The sequence below is a fragment of the Atractosteus spatula genome, chromosome 1 (genome assembly GCF_055471065.1).
Source record: "Atractosteus spatula isolate fAtrSpa1 chromosome 1, fAtrSpa1.hap1, whole genome shotgun sequence".
Classification (NCBI taxonomy): domain Eukaryota; kingdom Metazoa; phylum Chordata; class Actinopteri; order Semionotiformes; family Lepisosteidae; genus Atractosteus; species Atractosteus spatula.
In genome coordinates, this window is record NC_142706.1 from 40,344,069 (window position 1) to 40,365,538 (window position 21,470).

The 21,470-nt window shown below is 38.0% G+C and overlaps 1 protein-coding gene across 3 annotated transcripts; it reads right to left on the reverse strand.

The window, feature by feature from the left end:
• Positions 1–3,955: 3,955 nt before the first annotated feature.
• LOC148840895 (nocturnin-like) lies at positions 3,956–20,121 on the reverse strand. Of its 3 annotated transcripts, none has more exons than XM_088924790.1 (3): positions 19,685–20,121; positions 6,846–7,109; positions 3,956–6,697 (listed from the first exon to the last, which is right to left on the reverse strand). In XM_088924790.1, the coding sequence occupies exons 1-3, from the start codon at positions 19,899–19,901 to the stop codon at positions 5,862–5,864; spliced, it is 1,317 nt and encodes a 438-aa protein (XP_088780916.1). In that variant the 5' UTR covers positions 19,902–20,121; the 3' UTR covers positions 3,956–5,861. The 3 variants fall into 3 exon arrangements, with proteins under 3 accessions (XP_088780916.1, XP_088780924.1, XP_088780934.1); XM_088924798.1 differs by lacking the exon at positions 19,685–20,121 and adding an exon at positions 13,273–13,376; XM_088924808.1 differs by lacking the exon at positions 19,685–20,121 and adding an exon at positions 13,316–13,358.
• Positions 20,122–21,470: the final 1,349 nt, after the last annotated feature.

Consider the following 21,470-nt stretch of genomic DNA (forward strand, 5'->3'; position numbering starts at 1 on the left):
CGGACAACGTGTTTTATGTCTGCTCCAGTAGCTTCGAATGACTTGTCTGCCCTGACAGTCTGAATACAATTGGATTTGTGGGATTACAGACAAAGCCTAATCTTTGCAGCACTTATCTCTGTGTGAGCAACTTCACTCCAGTGCCAAAGAACATCAAGAGCTATTTGATAAACTGTGAGGTGTTTATTTTAATATGTCAGATAATTTTGCCCAGTGCTGCCTGGAAGAGTTCTGAATCATTGAAGAGAAAATGAATTAGAAAATAAATGAATCAATTTCTTGTGACCTTGAACTTTTCAACTGTGATCAGTAAAATCTAAAAATTCTTCAGCCTTCAAGGACCAGAGTTCTCCTAATTGAATTGACTATTTGGTTAATCAATTAACTTGCAAGTGTTCCTCTAAAAAAAACAGGTAATTCAGGTGATTTACAAGACAAACTGCAATGGATTTATCCAGGTTAAGGGATGGAGACCCCTGGTTTAAAGGAACCAAATCCAGTTTTCTCATTTAAATATTTAAACAATATATACAAGTTTAGAAAGGTTGTGATGGCAACAATGTGAGTACGACTACTCTTAATCTTTAATAACAAACTGTTATAGATTTTTCTATGATGTACAAGAAGAATTTATTTTTATAAAGCGCTTTTCATGGAAATGAGCACTCCCGTGCTAAACAAATGAAAAGTATGAAAAGATACAAAAAGTTAAAAAAAAAAAGATTTTGAAAGGAGTGTGGAGATAAACTGTGTCTAGATTAAAGCAAATCGTATCGATTTCGTATCAAATCGTATCAAAGAGTATCATTTATGGAGTTATAAAACCATCCATCCATTTCCTGACCGTTTCATCCAATTCAAGGTCGCTGGGGAGGTACGGCTCCCCAGTGACCTATCCCAGCAAGCAACAGGCACTAGGCAGGATACACCTTAGACTGGACACCACTCCTTTGCAGAGAACACGCAGACAGAAACATGCACTCACACCAGGACCTATTTCCCTAGAAGTCAATTAGCCAACCAGTATGTCTTTGGACTGTGGAGAAACCCACATGAATATGGGGAGAACAAATAAACTCCACACAGATAGCACCACAGGCCCAGAATTTTACCCAGTGCTGGGAGGCAGCAATGCTAACTTGTACCACCATGCTGCCCAGTTTGTAAAAATGCTTTTATTGTTCACAAACAGCAAAAGAGGAAGCATTCCTTAGAAACGGTAGCAGATCATGACACAGTCAAGGGCGTTAAGGCAAAAATTTTGAGCCTCTGCATATATTTTTTTCTGTACCTTTGGAACACTGAGCAGAACTATGTTCTAGGACAAAGAGGATCAACAGGCCTTTGATGTAGTATATGGCTCCACACTCACAAAGAGCTTTATGTGTAGACAGATTTATAACTTAATCCTTGATCCTTAATCATCCATCAGGAAGTGGATGTTTTTTTTTTAAAATAATACCGAGATCGTGTGCTGAACTCCCTGGTTATTGTGAAAATGGAGACAGCATTGTGTACAAGTTGTGGAGATGAAATATGAGGAGGTACCTAAGAAACGTGTAGAAAGGCATTACAATAATAAGCCTGGATGTTACGAAAGTGGAACGTTAGGTTTTTAGAAATAAAAATCTGAAATGACGTTTCCGAGATGTTTCTCAATGGCCAAATTTTGATTTGAATGCCTAGGTTTTTCTTCATCTCAGGCTTTTAATTAATGGGGAAACCATTCAAATATTATGTAAATAAGTTTATATTTTTAAGTTGATTGAGGTCTCAATAGCATAAATTTTTAATAAGGAAAGGGTAGGTTTAATATTTGTATGGTCATCCATTTGTCAGCCAATCATACACAGATATATGAAAACAGCTATTGATTGGATTAAACAATAAATGTAGCTGATAACAGTGATAACCAGCACAACACAGTTTACCTGATGTTTTTGGATAATTAATACACCTAGAGTGACATCTGATAAAAAAAATAAAGGTATCTTCCTCATTAGAAAATGAATCATGAAAAAAAATGAAAATGGGATTCAAAATAAAAACAATACATATCCAAACAGCCACCCTTGTTTTTTGAGAGAATTAATTAAATTAGAACTGTTAATTATGTCAAAATTTGTATTTGAGTAATAATAATTGGAATATGGTTAGAAAACAGCATTTCATTTTTATGATTTAATTAGATTCAGCTGACATTTAAAAACATCTTTAAATTTCACAATATTGACAACTATTCTCTAGATTGACATATTCAATGGTTTCTTTAGAACTGAAGATATGAATTTCTCTATTTTTTAATTACATTTCATGTAATCAATGCAACAAAAGGTTTTTCCGATACTTTAAGGTCTGAATAGTATTCTGATCTCACTGAAGACCCTATATTTGTGAATGTCTTACAAAGCAAAACAATGGTCTTGTAGTTTGTACCATTTGCATTTGATATGTTTAAACCATGTGATTTCATTAAACCATGGGTAGTATTTTAGTCCAGTACACTTTTGAGAGTAGCATTGTAATTATCGTCCAGCCCTTCAATTGAGTCTGAATGTAATAGATTTGAAGCAGACACAAATTGCTAGTTCATGAACTGTGACACCGTGCCCTCAATGGAACTGGGAACTTAATGGAACTGGGTAGTAATAGCTCAAACAGAACAGTGTAACACTCAGACAAGGTGATATCCTTTTTGTTAAGTTGCTTAGCAAAAATAAGTCGAAATCCAGGGGGAGTAAGTTAACCTTTGAGGCAGATGTACAGTACTATAAATTGAAGTAACCCTTGTTGGGTTTAAGATATTTCCTCAGTTGTAATTGTTTTGTTTTCTGCATTGAGACCGCTGTAAGCATCATGGGATTGGCCAGTACTTTACAGAACACAGGATCACAGACACAAACAAAATGAATTTAATAATTTTATGTTAACATAAACAGGCCAAACTTCATATTAACGAATCCTACTGAGGAAAGAGTATTCCTTTTAGATTCAGGTGTCAAATAGCACAGCTACCACAGCTGCCTTACAGCCCTTTGGGTTTGTTTCTGGGCTGAAGGCCCTTTTGTGTTGTGCCCTGTGAGGGACAGGTGTCTTGTCCAGGTTGCAGCCCCAGATTCAGGTTACACTTTGCGTTGTCACGGCACTTGCCGCAAATAAACAGCTTTTTGTTAACCGGTGAGATATCCAGACAGGGTGGGGGTGTCAAACAGTTCTTTGTGGACCTATTTTTTCATTTACTCCAGCTAAAATAGAACAGTTAATTGATTTCTACATTAGTCTCAAAATATTTAGCACTCTGTTTTAAAAACACGACAGTTTATGTGACAGTAAAAACAACAGGTGGCACAGTGGTTAGCAGTGCTGGGGCCAGGGGTTAAATTCCACACCTGGGGTGCTGTCTGGATGGAGCTTGTTTGTCCCTCCCATGGTCGTGTGGGTTTCCTCTCATTAAAGACATACTCGTAGGTTAATTGACTTGAAAACAGGCCCTGGTGTCAGTGTGTAATGGACTAGCGTCCTGTCCAGGGTATACTCTGCCTGTTGCTTGCTGGGTTAGACTCTGGCTCCCCTGCAACCTGAACTGGGTGAAGTGGTTAGAAAACAGATTAAAAAAACCAACAACTGGTAGATATGTTCAGATAACCTGGATTAAAAATAATTTAAAACGAGATAAAGAATTCAAAGTACAATTCTTACATTTTGTCTTTTTTCCAGAACCTTTTGAAATGACCTGCATTACTAGAAGCAGAAGCAATAAATTGCACTAGTGCCACCTAGTGCAGCAGGTATCAGAGCCACTGGTATTGCATATCTAGTGAAACGTGTGAAAGTGATTCTGGCAAAAAGGTAGGGGAGACAGCTTTCTGAACTAAGAGTGGATTTTTCCCTCCTTTACATTACTGAATAGAATATTGGTCTCCATCAATTATTTATGAAAACACAAAAGCAGAAATCAAGAATGATTATTTTTTTATTCTTGGCATTTAGTAAAGATGCAGGCATGAGGACAACTTCAACATTTAAATAATTTCAGAAAAATAATATTTAATTCCTACAATACACACTAAAGTCCCAATCACTGTAAAAAAATATTGACATAATTTCCATTATTGCACTCCTATAACTGTAAACACTCCACAAACAGTTGGAATGACAAAAAAAGTCTATAAATAATGAATAAAGCTAAGTTAAACAACACATGAATTGGATCACACAGATTTTCATGTTGAACAGACATCTTCAGTCGGTCGCACATTCCACTTTGATTTTACAGTTTTAATTCACAAGTTTCATTTTTTTTGCACATTTTTTTGCCATTATTAAGCTGCTTACATTAAAGATGGTGTGTATAAAACAGTTCTAATTTTCAAAGTTCATAAATGCCATTTTAATTCAGACATATGGAAATCTCAGGAAGACTTAGTACTCTGATCAATTAAAGATCTCACAATCCATCCACAGCAGGACACAGATTTTCTAATATATTATAAAACTGCATTGTTGAAAATGTTTTATTATAATTAGCAACATTTAAGTGGTTAACTCCTAACACTAGAACATTCTGATTATTGCAGTTTTAAATATATCTATTGCTTGGTTATCCATTTCCAGTTGTCGCTACTGAATTCATTCAGTATACAGATAGAGCTGCAAGACCAAATATTGGATTTTTTTTCCATATTTTTAAATGGAAATCATCCAAACCCTTCTACAGTATGTTCTGCTTTAAAAAAAGCAAATTAAACATTTGTATTCATTGATATTGATTGAAAGTGCAGAGATTTTACAGTCCTGTTCTCCTTATATTAACAGTAACTTTTTCTTACTGGTTTGTAACAGTGGGGATCTGTCAGTGTTATTCTACAAATAGGTTAAGCACAACATCTTTTTATAGTTTTTAAATCTTTAAATACAGAGACAAATGTGCTGTTGTATTTTGTTTGCTGTTAAGTTTGCCTAAGAAATCAGCTTGACCTTCCAACCTGCTCCATTCCTGGACTTTGTAGCAACCAGCTCCTTAAATGTGCAATAGTACTGTGTAACATATCAGTCTAATTACTCCAGGTGAGAAATGGAATGAGTTGGGAAGTCTAGTTTTTAAAACCTGCTCTATATGACATTGGTTTGCCAATCTCTTGCATTGTACTACTTTAAAAACCTTTTTATAAGACCTTTCTGTGATGCCTGTTCCTTTGTGGACACTATCACTGTTTGGCTTGAGTTTGTTTTCCAACAGATAGATACGAGTTCTAATCCTTTAAAAGATTAGATGGATCTTTAGTAGCCACTTAGATATTTTATTTTCCAGAAGAAGTTGATGTACAAACTGAATGGAAATTTTGAAAGGACTACCCATTAAGTTTATGTGGAATATACTTATATAACATTAGTATCTAAAGAAAAACCTAAAACACAAATGTCTATAAATAGAGGAACATTCCTCAATTCTTTTTGTCCTGGCGCTATTTGCACAAATCTGCTATTCTGTTATTGTTGTTTCTGAACGAAGTAAGACTTAAGTGGTCCATGGCTCTTTCAATTCTTAAAGTTGCACCTTAAAGCTAATGCAGTATTAAGTTACAATAACAGTTGAAACTAGCAGCTATAGTAGAAAACAAATTATATTGAGATGTATATATCAACTTGCTACCTTTCTATTCTGCTCCATTCCAAAATGTTGCTACAATCAGCTCCATAATTACTAAATTGATCCAGCTAAGCATCAGGAAAAAAAAATAAGGAACAGGTTGTATCAAAATTCTAGAATGGAGCACACTGGAAGTATTGCAAGTTGCATGTCCCTGATACATGGTTACAATATAGTAATTTGTAACCATTACAAGTCCTGTGAATGTGACCTATAAAAGTCTGTCTGGTTCACCAGTGAAGCTGAAATCACACACTAAGGACAGGTGATCTGAAGGGTAATTGTAAGAAGGCAGCCTATTGGGTCCTATCTGCTCTTCTGTTGGGAAATCTAGCACAGAGTCCACATTGAAGGCATGCTGGGAGTACCAAATGTAGTCTAGTGTGTGGCAGCTCTCCCCAGAAGGACGAATCTTCCAGGTAGTGTAGGGAGGCTCAGACTGGCCATCATGGCTCAGCAGCTTGCAGGCGCTATTGAGGTTGAGGCTGGAGTTGGCAAAGTGCCGATACACATCCTCTGTGGGCTCGGCGTTGAAGTCCCCACAGATGAGCAGTGGGATACCCGTCCCCTTGGTGATGGACTGCAGGTTCTGCAGGAGGTCCGAGCCCTGAGAGCAGCGGAACCTCTCCCAGCCACTCCTGGCCTTGAGATGGGTGACGGCCACGCAAAACAGCATCCTGGTTTCCTTGCATCGCAGAGTCTGAGCTATAGCCACTTGGTTGGTCTTCAGCATCATTGCAACCAGCCGCATATTGGTGCTGTCCACCAGTTCAAACCTCTCTTTGTTAAAGAACAAAGCACAGCCATCTGGCCCGTTGTTGTGCTCCACGTCCAAGCAAGGAGACCAGGGCTTTGGATAGAAGCTACTGTGGTACCCCAGACTGGTGAAGATTGGCTGGAAGGTGTCGAAGTAGTGGTCTACTTCCTGCAGGCAAAAGATGTCCGGCCGGTAGGTTAGAATCTCCTCAAGAATGAGGTACTTTCGCTCGGCCCAATTCAGAGCATCCAATGGACACTGCACAAAGCTGTCCTTGCCTTCCCCAAGAGCTGCAATGAAAAACAAAATCGAGAATTGGAAGGACGTTAAGTTAATACAATGTAAACATGCAAGTGGTGCACAATGCAGCACCATAAAAATTAAGATTCAGGCTTGTAGGGCAGTAAAGAAATGCGAAAGGTTTGACGCCTCCAGTACCTTGTGCAAGAATGTTCCACTGCATGACTCTGATTGGCCGGTGGGGGCTAGGCCTGCTCTTCTTGGGAAATACAAAGCTCCTGTTCAGTCTGGGCGGCCTGTTTTGCAGCACTTCCTCACACTTCTTCAGCAGCTCTTCTGGGTCGATGGGCTCCACCTCCACAGGCTGCTCCCTGTACTGTTCTTGCTGAGATAGCGGGGTGCTGCTCAGCGTCTGGGCCAGGGCACTGTACAGCCTGCTCGTGCTGTTGCCCATGGAACAAACTGACAAGAAAGCACAGACATCAGTCATGGGATTAGAGTCGTACAGAGGAATATAAGAAAGATTTCAAACAAGAGGAAGCCATGAGGTCTGTCTAGGCTGTTCAGTAGTTAGAGGCCAGGGTATCAGCTTCAACTACATGGCTGGTGTTCCACACTCCCACAAGCATAAGGTGTAGGAAGAGATCTTGAAAAGTCAGAATGTCATTAGTGAGAACCTATGCCTCCATAAGCACCTAAGCACCTAAGACCTGAATAGTTCTTGGACTGCTTTCCTATTATATAAAAAAAAACTAATCTCCCTGTCAGAGGATTCAACCATGGTCTCCACTATGATACACACCACTGTACTAATAAAACACTTGTTTTCTGTCTAATTGTCTGGTTTAAAGCACTAACACTGTTGTCTTCTGAAAAACCTGATTTGCCTTTGATATACTCACTGTTGTCCATAAAGCTAAGCAAGACAGAGCTCAGAAAATAAATTTCAACGCAAGCATTTTGTAAAAAAGAAATCCTGTTATACAAACAGCAACTGGTTTAGTATTTGTATTTTTTCGTCCAATTAGACGAAAGAGAATTAAAGGGTCAAGGACTGGCCTAGTCTTTTCTAAAACCTATTTATTAGCAAAATTACCTTTACACAAGTAAAGATAACCAGGGTACATATTACAGCAACTGTTTTCATTCACAATGATACCATTCACACTCCCTTGTATATTAATATATTTAGCAATAATATTCTAAAACAAGCAAATATGTATATGAAATAAAACCAACCGTTCGTTCCAAATCACTACATTACTTGAAAGACACCATATATAGATACAGTATTAATGAAAATAAAGGTTAAATTTCAAACAACGAAATATCATCCAATAAATTCATTTTTTGATTACAAACAAAACAACGATTTCAAAGTGTCTGCATTTCACTATGTTGCATGCTGTGACAAGTTGAAATATCCTATAGCATGTTTTATTTGCAAATTCCAAAGTTACACACAATTAAACTTGTCTCCACGGTAAAAAGATCAAAATAAAACATTTCCATGATCTAATAGTCCACTGGAAAACAAGTTGCTAAAGCTGTAGTGCCACAAAAAGTGATCCTCACCTAAGGTAAAAACCTTAAAATAATCCAAGTTCTTCATGAGGTAAAATAACCGCAAAATACCAGTAACACTGAAGGAGTAAAATATTTGAGAATGTGTTGTCAATAAAAAATAAAACTTAGTTTTGAGTTGTATGGAATGTTAAAAAAAAAGGTTAATCTTACCTACAACATCCATTTTCCAGAATGATCTCTATGCAAAATTGTAGTGTGTGGAACGTAAACCGTTTTGAACTGACAATGCCTTCTGCTGTTAATGAATATTAATACTGCCGTGCTATTGTAGTGAGCTACTGTAGCACATGACCACAGTTCCTAAGCCTGTCTGAAACCCACTAGAACGTCAGTGTGCAAATCTGGGATTACACGATAAAGATGTCAGTAAAACATATGAATCTCTACACCAGAAATCGTGTTGAAATGACAAACCTGCGTAACCACAACACACAGAGGAAGTGCACCGGAACACTGTCACCATAACAGGAAGGCAGAGAACAACAGTGATTCTGTAAAAAGGACTTTTAGTGCAACACTGTCAGAGATTTCTCAAAAGAATCAGGGTTGTACAACAGAATCATCAAAGGCCAATCAATATCAAGAGAAGATGGTTTAGGGAGTTCTGATATGATCTTTTAAGAGGTCTCATTAAGTATACGATCATTCAATATTTATGAACTGGGGTACTATAAAATGAACTCCAAGTGTTGACCTTCTGCACAAGTCTACTGTCTCTTTAATCTAGGCTATGCATACTAAATACTGTGCATTAAAAATTCATTCATCCATCCTTTCATTTTCTAATCACTTCTTTAAATTTAAGGTCGTGGGGGCCCCAGAGCTATCCCGGCAAGCAATATGCGCAAAGCAGGATGGGATGCCAGTCCACTGCAGGTCAGATAGACACAAACACACACAAACACATACAGTACTTACACCAGGGCCAGTTTTCCCAGAAGTCAATTACCCTACCAGTATGTTTTTAGACTGTAGGAGGAAAGGGACACCTGCAGGAAACTCACACAAACATGTGGAGAACACACCACAGTGCTACTGTGCTGCCCACAATAAACATTATTTTATTTCACCTCCAGGAGTCATTAACAAACGTGTAGATGAGTAAACTAGAGTAACACAAAAGGGACAAGCCAAATGAGAAAAATCAGCCAAGCTTGAAATCAATGACCTCCTTATTTATGCCACATCGTATGCAACATCAATGTAGTAGAAATGACTGAGCTGCAGTACAAGTGGTTTCATAATCTGGATCAACTTCTTTTATTATACTGAAGTATGGGCTCTTGTGATTTTAAGATTGGTTTAAATGTGACAGCATTCAGAAGAATTAGGGTACTCCTTTTAAATTAACATAATTTATCAACTCCTTATTTATGTTTATTTTTTTAAATGAAAATTATCTTTCAGGTTACAGTTTCCATGCAAATGATGAATTAACTGCAATAATAATTGCAATATAAAAATTATCGTATTCATTCCCATAAACTTTGAATGTGTCACAGATTATCATTGCAACAAAAAAACAAAGCAAACAGGTCAAAGTGCCCCACCAAGACAGAGATCTGCCTCTTTTGAGAACACTGCATGCCTGGTCTAGTTCCTGCACAAACGTTTACCATTTAAAGTTCAATGAAAAGGTAGTATTGAATCTCTTAAGGAGGCCTTTAGGTTGACATGCTGTGATTCGGTGTATATTTCAAAAAGCATATATGAAGTCATTTTTAGAAAATTATTTTAAAAATCCAAACCAAATCAGCTATAGTTTCCAGGATGTCACAAGTGCAGAGTAGTTCATGTGAGGTTGTATTATACTGTACATGCCTGTCACATGACTACAACAGAGACATCTTTTCCCTCTGAGTAATACAGCCACAGGTTGGCTTTTGGTGTATTTTTAGCAGATATTAAATGGAGTGATAGCCAGCATAGCATGTGCACAGCCAAAAAAAACACCCACCCATTTTCTCACCACTTCATTCAGTTCAAGGTTGTGGAGGAGCCGGAGCCAGAGCCTATCCCACCAAGCAATGGGTGCAAGGCGAGACAGACCCTGGACAGGAAGCCAGTCCATCACAGGACACTCACACCACGGCCCATTTTCCCAGAAGCCAATTAAGCCTACCAGTATGTTTTTTGACTGTGAGAGGATTTAGTTAACATACTTTGTTAAATCACCATCAATGTTTTGCCAAAATTCGCTTCACAGCAACTAGACTTTCAAGAGATGAACATGCCATCTTTTGACATGTATAATAATAACTGATCTTATAAAGGGATGGCGTTCAAAGACATTTTTTCGACATTTGTCTGTTTAGCAAAGGTGTGAATGGTGCAGATCGACAAGAAAAACAGCTATACAATTAATTGATCTTCCGAATCCAATTAAAAGCAGCTTTGAAAAAAGATGGTAGGGCTTTAAATGCTTGACTTACAATAAATAACCCAGTGACCCATTTTCAGTATACAGCGTGGAACTGACTGGCCTTAAGAATACCTGGCTCAAATGTACTACAGAAGTGCTCCATCACATCCAGGATGTGAACCCACGACTCTCCTACCAGGTGTCCACTGCACCACACTGCTGCCTTCATGCTTTAAAAAGTATTCCTATGAATGATTATGTCACACTGACACATTTGTGAACACTTCTGTTGAAAACTCAATCCAACTGAATTTAGACACTGACGTGGTGGTGAAGATAGTCATGCTCACTGTCACCCTGGTGTTGACACTCCATATTTCAACATCAGTTCTTGCTGTGACAGACTGTTCCCACCAATGAGACTATTTTTAACTCCAGGAGGATGAAGCAGGAGACTGACACGTGGTATCCTCAATGACCCCATCTTCTCTTACTGCCAACTTAGCCTGCTCCTTCAAGCTAGTCCCTACTTACACTCAGCCTTTGATCCTGTCCTGCAATACATCCAGTCCCTCACAACATGTATTAGACATAATCTCCTGGCACACATCTCAGGTAGCCAACATTAGGTTTTCATTAATTATTTTTGGGAATTTTAACTGGTAGTTGTTCACTTTTTAACTGTATAGTTTTCTAATGATTTCCATACCTTTTAATTAATATCAGCATTGCTAATCTAGAAAGGTCATTCATGCATTTCACCCTTTTTATTTTTCAGGAAAGCAAAATTTGGAAAGGAACAAGTTAAAAAGGAAATATAATTTTTGTTACCACTTTCCAGTATTAACAAAATGCTGTAGTTTTGACATTCACTTGAACTAGCAGAATTCATCAGTCATTTCGTTGTTTTACTTACTATACAATTCCTAGGGTAATCTATATAGATTCTAATCGTTATAGAAATGTTTTAAATATCAAGACGGCAAGGATGGGAACTTAAAACAAATAGTACAGAAGGCAAAGTTAGAATTGTGGTATAGTACACTTTTGGTTTGGAAAAAAAGCAATTACTTTAGAAATATATCACCTTAGAAATGTAATGAAAGATAAAGAACAATTAATATATCATTTCATGGAGTTCTCTGATGAATGAATGGGATTAATTTGAAAGACAGTCTATTGTAGACTTGTCTTGTACTGCTCTGTCCATGAGAATGTAGAATTGCTTATTTTTAGTGACTGGTGGGAGACATGTCCTGCCCTCACACACAGTAAAACAAAGGTTCTGTGGCTCAGAATGCTGCTGTGTGTATCTCTGGCTCTTTTCCATTGTACACTTTTTTCTTTTGGTCTTACATGAAATGTCACTTTACCATAAAAGAGGTCAGGACAGTGGCACGTAGTTGCTTGATGCAACAATGCTCTCAACAAATGCAATCTTTTTTTTAAACTATTGCAATATCAGCAGTTTAAGGCCAAAAAGAAATTTCAACATAACATACCAGAGATCAGTCACATCTATAATTAAAATATGTATATATGCATGGCAATATTTTGACAAAATGCCATAAAAAATTTAAACAGAAGTCATAAAGTTACAATAAACAGATTTCTGTTTCTAGTTCTTCTTTTAATCTGTTCACTCTGGAAGAGGACATGGTTAACATTTAGTTAGCTATTAAATTGATACTGTAACAGGCACAGGCCAGCATACTAGTACTAAATAGTAAATACTAGTATTTAACTTTAACACAAAAAGCTACTTTAACCTCTTGTAAAAGATAAACTCTAAAATGACAAGCTAAACAATAAAGCACTTTCCTTTCTTGAAGCATGAATTCTTCCTGTCAAGTCACTGTTAGCTTGGAAAACGGGCTCTGACAGGATTCCCAAAATGACTGTTTATATACAGTATACCGTAATGAGCTTCCTTGACTTATAATTGGTTTTGTCCCTCCAGCAGACTCCAAATCTGGGATGGAGGGTTACAGGTGACTCAGATCATTATGGGGCAGTAAGGGCCCCTATAGTACACAGTCTGTCAGGGAGTTGTTTGGAATAGGAACAATAAAATGTTCCCTGTACAATAGGTATGGTTATGAGCTTGAGACTACAGACCCTTATGATTGCCAGAATCATGAGTCCCTTAAATCCATGTGCTTATTATGTAGATCATTATGTAGTCCTATGACAGAGTATGGGTGTGTAGGTGCAACAATTTATCCTAAAGGAGTTCTGAAGAAGACTCACAGTCAACATGTTGTTTCTTTTTTTCCTACTTTTCAGCAGTATATTAATCTTTACGTGTTCCTTTGCAGCTGACACAGATCCCCACTTTAACTAATTACCAGTATGCTACCAAATACCATACCAGGATACAGTAATTCTCTTTTTTGGTCAGCCAGTGTAAGAAAGCACTAGGCTACACGTCTTAAGTGTTCCATCTTGGTGAACCATTTAAAGTGAACTTTAGATACAAAAGTCAAAACTTCACAAATATTGATTTTTGACGTACCGTCACAGCAAAATTTATTAATCCATTTGGTTTACTTAATTCTAAGAATCCTCAGTTTTCAAAACAGAAACCTTGAAAACTTACTAGCAATTACACAACAAAAACATTAACGGTAAACTGTTTAAGGACACGGCATTCGTTAACAAGCATTTAGTTCTTACCTGAATTATGCCAATTATTTAAGTATTCCTCAAGTTTTCTTACCTTCCAAGGCAGTCTAGAAATTTAGTTGTGCATAGCCTTGACGACGAAACCTTGCAACACTGAGCTTAATCAAGTACATTACAAGGTCATCCACACGGCAGTAATACCAGACCTAGTGTGCCATCTACTGGTTAATTGTGGAATTGAACTCCTGCACAAGATCCATGAATTGCATTAACACTAGTCTAAAGAAGGCCAAATACAGCCCTTCACAAATAAAACTAAAAGCTGAATTTGCTTAAATCAATTTCCATGAATAGTTTTAGTACAGATCCCCTAAGATTTTATTCATTTTAAGGACGGCAGTCATAGAAATAATGTAAAAGTGGTGAGGCGATTCTTTTACCCTAAAAAACGACCCTAAGTGAAAAATAGAATTACCACCATGTAACATTCTACTATAAGCAAAAAGACAAAAACAGGAAAAAAGTAAAGTTTATTTAAATGTCTTTTTTTCTATGTTTAAAAAAGCCAAAAGTTACATAGACGTCCAAATTGAGAGAGATCTTGGAGATGAACAATGTAATTTTGAACAATATATCTTTTTCGCGATGGATACAATATCAGCCACACAAAATTTATTTTGTTGATTTACTCCCAGTTCTGCAAGATTTTTTAGTTGTAGTAAGACCCACATGAAAGCTGACAGCAGCCTGTGAACCATCTCTGAGCAGGAGCAGCTGGGAGCTCTGCTATGGCTACACCAGTTATTAAACCAGCTGCACACATCTGGAAGTAGTCTATCACAGGACATTCCTAAATCATATTGAACAGTGTTGTGGAAAGTTACTTTCACAATGTAATCCATCCCATTTTTTCCTAAAGTCACTGGTGTAACACATTTTTTTTAAATTAACAAGAATATGAAGACTTTATTTGAAAAATCAGCAGTCACTATGATCTACGTACTGTAGTTGTTCTGGAATCAGTCTGGCAGCCAGATACATTCCCGGACTGTTCTACACCGACAGGCCTAAAGAACTAACCCTTTTAGTTCTGAACACAAAAGGAGCACAATGGGATCTGACCCAAACACAGTATTCAAAATCCTCATACATAGGCCTTGACAAAGTGGAACAAGTGGACAGGTTCAGAATCAACAGTGAAAAAGGAACCAGAAGACACAAGTGAAGGTTATGTGAAAATGCACTTAAATCCAAGAACATGAGGCACTTGTTTTCCCATAGGGTTTTGGGAGTATACAACAAGCCACCCAGCCATGTACAAACCTATATGGCAATCTTCTGAGTCCAGGAAAGCCACAATATAATTTTTGTGATAAGGCAATCAAACCTGAAACCTATTCTTAATTAAGTCTCATTAGTTCATCACCATAACTCTCTAAGGTTTCATTTCCACACTATTTGCTAGATACGTGAGCATTCTGTTTACTTTTTCCATTACTTCCCCACTTTCTTTTGAATGAGTACATAGAAGAATCTACAGTACATAAACACCCATATCCCTTTCATGTGGATTTTCCTGCATTTCTGAATCATTCAGGGGATGAATATAGTGTACTTTTCTACTATTCTTAATTTGATAAGAACCACTTATCAGCATTAAAACTTGATCAGTCAAGTGTCCGGCCAGCCCAATTTGCAACTCCCCCATTTCCTAACTTCTACAAATTTAACTACGTTATCAATTATTTAAGAATCTAAATTGCTGTATATTCTTTACTTGCATCTGCCAAGTTACATATTTGGCCCCTTAAAATGATGTGTTGTTTAATGTATGCACATTGATCAGTTCTTGATCAATGTGCAAACATTATCAAGACTATATGGATTCCTATGGCTTTGAGTAATGGTTCATTTTAAAGTTGGCACTTAAATGAAGGAACTTAGCAAACTTTCAAGAGATCAATGTACTGAAAATAAAACAAAAATCTATTTTATTTATACATGGGTGTTCTCTGGATTCTGGTTCTTCTCAGTTTTTGGATATTGATTAAATTATTTTGGTGTCATTTTGATTCATTTGTTCATTCACTATAAACACAAGTGACTTTGACTACTGCATAAGCATGGACTAGTTGAGAAGAGAACTTAAACTTGTTTTTTAAATTTAAAATGTTTAATATTAAGCCTGGTAAAAATATAGGAAGATAAACACTGAAAGAAAACTATAGTTTTTATCAATCTTAACAAGAGAACAGTGCTTTTGTCCCAGGAGAATGGACTGAATCATCCTAAACTGTACCAGTACTGAGGCACTTCTGGGGTGTTCAAAGTCAGCAATTTTCAGTGGCTGAAAACATTATCTTTCAACAATGAGTCATGATATGGGAGACCAAGACACCTTGCCAAGATTGATGGGGAGACCCAAGTGTGAAGATCTGGGCAGGAATATCTCGCCAATAAACACCTCCAATTGTGATTAATGATGGTCTCCTGACTATATGGCACTACACCGATCAAGCCCTGAGACCTCACTTGCTGCCTCTCTCTTGTGACAACATTCCATCAAGACAATGTCCTTCCTTGTGCTGTTTGTGAAATAATAGCTTTCTTTCTAGACTAAACTGTGACATTTTGTGTGAATTAGCTGCTGTATGGTCAGCCATACATAGAGTATTGTCGCATTGTACTATAAATGATTAAGTAAACAAATTAGCAAAACTAAACACGTATTTACTTGTACATTCATCTTCTTACCAGATTAGCAAGAAACTCCATGTGGAAGTGTAAAAAAATTCCACTCTCCAATAGGTTACACTGTTTAATGTGATTGATCCCAGGCTATTTAGCCCTAGAGCCACACCTTTGTGTTTGGACTTCTGAAGACTATACATTTCAAATTATACTGAAATCATATTCAGCTACAGTCTTTTAATTCTTAAAAATGTATTATAAGCATTTAAAAGAAAAAAAAGTCTCACAGGATATGCAAAACTGTAGACGAAACTGATATGTTTGTATGCTGAAATAAAGAGAATTAAATAATGAAAAGATTAACTAGTCTTCAGGTGGCCCTTTTTCTACAGACTTCTGAAATCCCACATGCAGAGCTTTTCACTGAAGAATCAGGATTACAATTATGCTGACGAAACGGTTTCTAGCCTTACAAAGCTACAAGCACAGTTCTCAAATATCTTCTATAAGAGAAACAAAGATGGCCTTGTCCTTCTGAGGATAGATTAATTTATTATGGAACCAGTAAAGTGATAAATGGGAAGATGTTATTTATATTACTTTCCCAGTCTTATATACCCCTAGTGAGATACAGTGAAAATAGGCATTGTTAAGGATAAAGAGATGACTTGATGTTATCTGAAGGCCCCCCAAAAAATTAACCAAAAGAGACAGTTTTAAGTCTTCTCAGTCCTACCTTTGATTCTCACTCTTCCATAAACTGGTCTCCTCACATTTCAGGTGATCCAGTAGTAATGTTTAGGAATTAGAAAGGCAAGCACCCAGACTTTCAGAGACTTGTGCGCATTTTCAACAGGGCGTAGAGCTGGAGATTTGGAATTTTCCTACGTCGTGGGTATGAGCGAGCTGGAGCTGTTGCCAGAATATTTATCAGTAGGTCAATGCCCTGTTCATTGACACAATTGGCCATTTAAAAAAAAACAATGCGTCATATTAGCTATTTTTCAGGCACTGTTATTGCTCTAACGCTTGTTCAGGAAATAATACATCTTCCTTTTAAAATCACTAGCACAGAAAATGACTTGATGAAACAATTATTTATATGACATTGAAAACTAACTTTTGATAAAACTTTTACATTTTTAATATATTGTATATAAATATAAAATATTTTATGCACAGAACTACTAAGGTGGGCCATATAGCTTGACTAAAAGTGAAACTTACACATAGACATTATAAAATAAACTGTTCAAATGCAAAACAATTTATTGATGCGATTGCCTTCGATAAAAAAGTACAAGCAACAGCTTGGGATGAAATTCTTAACATGCTCCCCCTTTAGATTTTTCCCTCCACTACAGCTCAGCATATCATTGCATTACTGTGGGGATATGAGGAACTGAGCCATACAAAACTCAGAGGAGATCCCTGTTGCATAAACTGGATATCAACAAGTGAACTGCCGTGCTGAAAACCATCTTTTCACTCTAGTGCTGGTGATCCTCATCGGAATTCTAATAATAAACACAAAACTTATAGCATACCTTATCAAGTGACCTAAATAAGGCCAGTATACAAAAATCTATCTGCTAAAAAAAAGCCTAGCGCAGTGTACGTTTGATGGCAAGCTGGACCCTGCTATTTACAGCACATACCCTTACCAGGAGCTTATTAAATGCAACCTCTCTAATTCTATTATGTAATGAGTAATCTCATTAAAGCAGGGGTTGCCCAGAAGGTGTAGTATTAACTCCTTCTACTAGTCTAGTAGGTCACCGTTTATGCCTCAGGTGACTCCCAGCAAATTCAATGGCCCTTACCTTCACCGGCAAACCATTTCAATTCCAAGGGAGATTCACAGGTAACAGTGGCTTAATCTACTGTAACTGTACTTAAAGCACACCACTCTGAAGAAAACCTGAGAAATGGGGCCTCTAGGGTATTAAGTGACAGACATAAAACTTAAGAAATGTAAGCAAAGTGTTCTGTTAGCTGGCAGCATGGTGGTGCAGTGGTTAGCATTTGTGGCCTCGCAGTGCTGGGGCCCCGGGTTCAATTCCAGACCTGGAGTGCTATCCGTGCGGCATTTGTCTGTTCTCCCTGTTTTCGCACAAATCCAAAAACATACTGGTAGGTTGACCGGCATCTGGGAAAACTGGCCCTGTTGTGAGAGTGGGTGGGTCTGGGTCTGTGTCTGCCACCCCTGGGCGTACCCTGCCTTGCACCCACCGTTTCCCAGGATAGGCTTCAGCACCCCTGGGATTTAATCCTGAATTGGAAGAAGCGCTTAGAAAATGGGTGGCTATTCTGTTAGCAGAAGACAGAAATGTATAAATATTAAGACAGAAATCTTAAACCATATGAATTTTAAGCCGTGAAAGAGAAGACTCCTACCAATGCAGAGATTAAACTAAATTACTTGGACACACAGGCCGAACGCTCCCTTTCTGCGAGATTCAACACATTTTAATAGGTTTCCTAGAGCGCAGGTGGAGCGCACAGTACCCTCATCTTTAATCCATTAACACAGAAACGGAACTATAGTACGTTGCACAGGGGGTATTGCAATTGCGTTTCCAATTCCTTTTCACCAGCCCTCTAGTGCTACTGTGCATGTGAGCAGCCTGGGATGCATGATTTTTCACTTTAACACCACTGTATTTTCGCTAATTTGGGAACGCTTTTAGAAACCGATTGCTGATCTTCATGCAGTTAATATTCCTATTTAAATACTGGTAGATTATTTGGCTGAACTGCTGTGTTGTGAAATAAAAGTAGCTGGATGGGCATCTTCACAGCCTTGCGGATATCTTAATCCTTACAACACACGTGATTACAAAACTATACAGGCACACGTGCTCCATTCATCCAGGTAACTTGATTTGTACCACCCCTTATGGCTTTCACTTGGCCTTGTAATGTCAATGCAGATCATCAATGACTAACTCCTAAAATTACAGCCTATGTGAACATTAAGCAGACATCCTTGCTCTGGTGTTAGATTTCTGACATCATCCTGATATCATGGGACAGTTAGAGAATTCTGATTGTTCAGAATAGAAAATCCACTTTAAAACACAGTTGTTAAACTCGTGTCCTGTAAGTTACGATTTATAGTGTATCTAAACTGCTCTACTGGAGGTGTACTGGGCACAGCACACTGGGAAGAGGCCCCAGGACAGACCCAGTACACGCTGGAGGGATTCTCTCTCTCAGCTGGCCTTGAGAATCCCCCAGGAGGAGCTGGCGATTGTGGATGGGACAGGGGAGTCTGGACGGCCCTGCTCAGCAGTGTTAGTTACCACCGCGACCCCACCAGGAGTAAGCGGACAGCAAACGAGATGAGACACAATCTGAAGATGCCAATATCTTCTGAAAAGGGGCAAAAGTCACTCCTCATCTAACTAATTTTCAGATGTACACATTCTACACGTTTTCTTTAAGAACACAGCGGCAAAAGGCACAATCTTGCCAAGCTATACAATTCACACTACCTAGCACGCATAGTAATTACCTGAATTGTACTAAAAACGAACACGTCAGTAGACTAACCGTATTTAAATTTTCCATTCGCAGCCTCACTTAATTGTTTAGAGTTTGCTCCTATGCAAGATACGTATCACATGTAAAATCGATATAGACTAGAAGACTTGTTTTAGTCTTTTCAGTGTTTATGGAAACACTCATTTTTTGTTAAATCGTGACAACTGGTTCAAAAGCCACTGCCAGAGGTAGTACTACTATTAGCAGGGCCTCCTTCCGGACTCACCTGCTCTGGGAGACACCAGCCCGGCGGGCGCTGCCGGCACGCTGGTCCTGCTGCTCAAGTTGTCGGCACAGACCGAGTGGCAGTACCGCGGCGCCGGGGAAGAAGATCTCTTCAGTGTCGCCGCCTTCTTGACCGGCGACCCGAGGGCAGAGACACGAAGCACCGGGATGTCTCTTTGTAGTAGGGTGGAGCACAGCCTGACCGAACTTTGATACATAACGTATCAGTTTCAAACTCTGTACAGTTACCGGTATATGCTGGATATTGCCCCCCCCAAAAGCTAAAATAAAGCTTAAAAATACAATGAAATAAATATGTATTAACTAAAAAATAAATTACGAAAATAAAACGGCTATCCTTAACCTATTTTTTTTTAAAAGCCGGTTCTTCTCTCAATGAGTCAACTCTCTTTTCCTCTGTCCCTCCTATTCATGTGCTGTCACATGGAGCTGATGCAAAGGGACTGTACCGTTTCCATATGTAGAGGGGTTTTAGTTTAGGTTACTGGAAATACTTTTCCTTTTTTGACTCGATATTATTGTTTCCTTGTCATTTCAAAGTTAAACATGACTCTTTATTTGTTAAAATGGTACTCTTACAAAGTTTTCTTGAAGGCACACAGGCAGCAGGTCTCACTTTTGTAATAGGTTTCCCCCGTCTCAGTGGAAAGTGTCCTGCGTGATGAAAGTTTTTAGGATGTACCCACTACATACCAGCAAAAATGATGACGTCAAAGCCCCCGCCTTCTTCCACTATAATCTGTTCACTTACAAAAACAAATCATTTGATCACTTTCAGTACGTACTTTACATGTACGTAATTGTTAAAGAGCGCAGAGAGTAAAGCAAATAACGCATATCGAAACCTCGACTAAGGACCACATTGTGCAGTAACAAGACGTGGAGGATCCAAATACAGTACTTGACACAAAATTAAACAGAAACTGCAGCGCTTGTTACCTCTCTCACGATTTTGACCTTTAAACCGCATTGAAGAGACGACTAATAATTGTATTGTTTTTCCCTCCTCCTCCTCCTTACTTTTTATAACTTGCTTTACGTCATAGGGGGTTATAGGGTACAGTTCTTGCGTGAAACAATGTATGAATGAAACATTACTGTAACCTGATGCTTAGGAGATGACGAACTACAGTATATATACCTTGGCATGAAGACTTCTTGGCTAAGGTCAACACAATAACATTAATATACTGAATTCCTTTTTTTTGATGTGTACACAATTATGTATGCACACTATACAGTACATACTTTAATAACCTACTGCACATTAAAATATAATATGGTATTTATATACCATAATATGCAAGCTGCAAACAGTTTTTATAGAAGATTCTCTATAGTCCAAAAGTATTTTACCTTCACAAATCTAACCCACCAGCAATATAGTAATTGTTGTATCTGGTGAATTTTAGAGAGAAAATTTCTTTAACCATTTACACGACTTCTTAAATGAAGTGAGAACACTTCTTTCTTCTTACCAACCCTTGGTGAGAACACCTCTGTTTTTCTTGACTTGTGGAGTGACAGAGTGCATTTATATCTATTTATCGAACTGTAACACCAACAGGGAGGCGATTTCTCCAAGTGAAGCAAGCCTCTGTTGCTTATGCCATGGAACGGTGAACTACTTTTGCTTTGTGCCAACTACGCACTTATGAGGTACAAGGACCCTTTTCCCCCTGCCTCTATTTTTATCTTCCTGCATACGCACATTTTAGCAACAGACACCAGTATTGTTTAAGTTTTCTTTTTATTTTCTAGTGATT

Excerpts from the sequence above, each read along its gene's own strand:
- LOC148840895 (XM_088924790.1), bottom strand. The coding sequence starts at position 19,901 with ATGTATCAAAGTTCGGTCAGGCTGTGCTCCACCCTACTACAAAGAGAC. Across the intron at positions 7,110-19,684 it reads GCTGGTGTCTCCCAGAGCAG|TTTGTTCCATGGGCAACAGC; the intron begins GTGAGTCCGGAA and ends CTTTCTTGTCAG. Across the intron at positions 6,698-6,845 it reads GTGGAACATTCTTGCACAAG|CTCTTGGGGAAGGCAAGGAC; the intron begins GTACTGGAGGCG and ends TTTTCATTGCAG.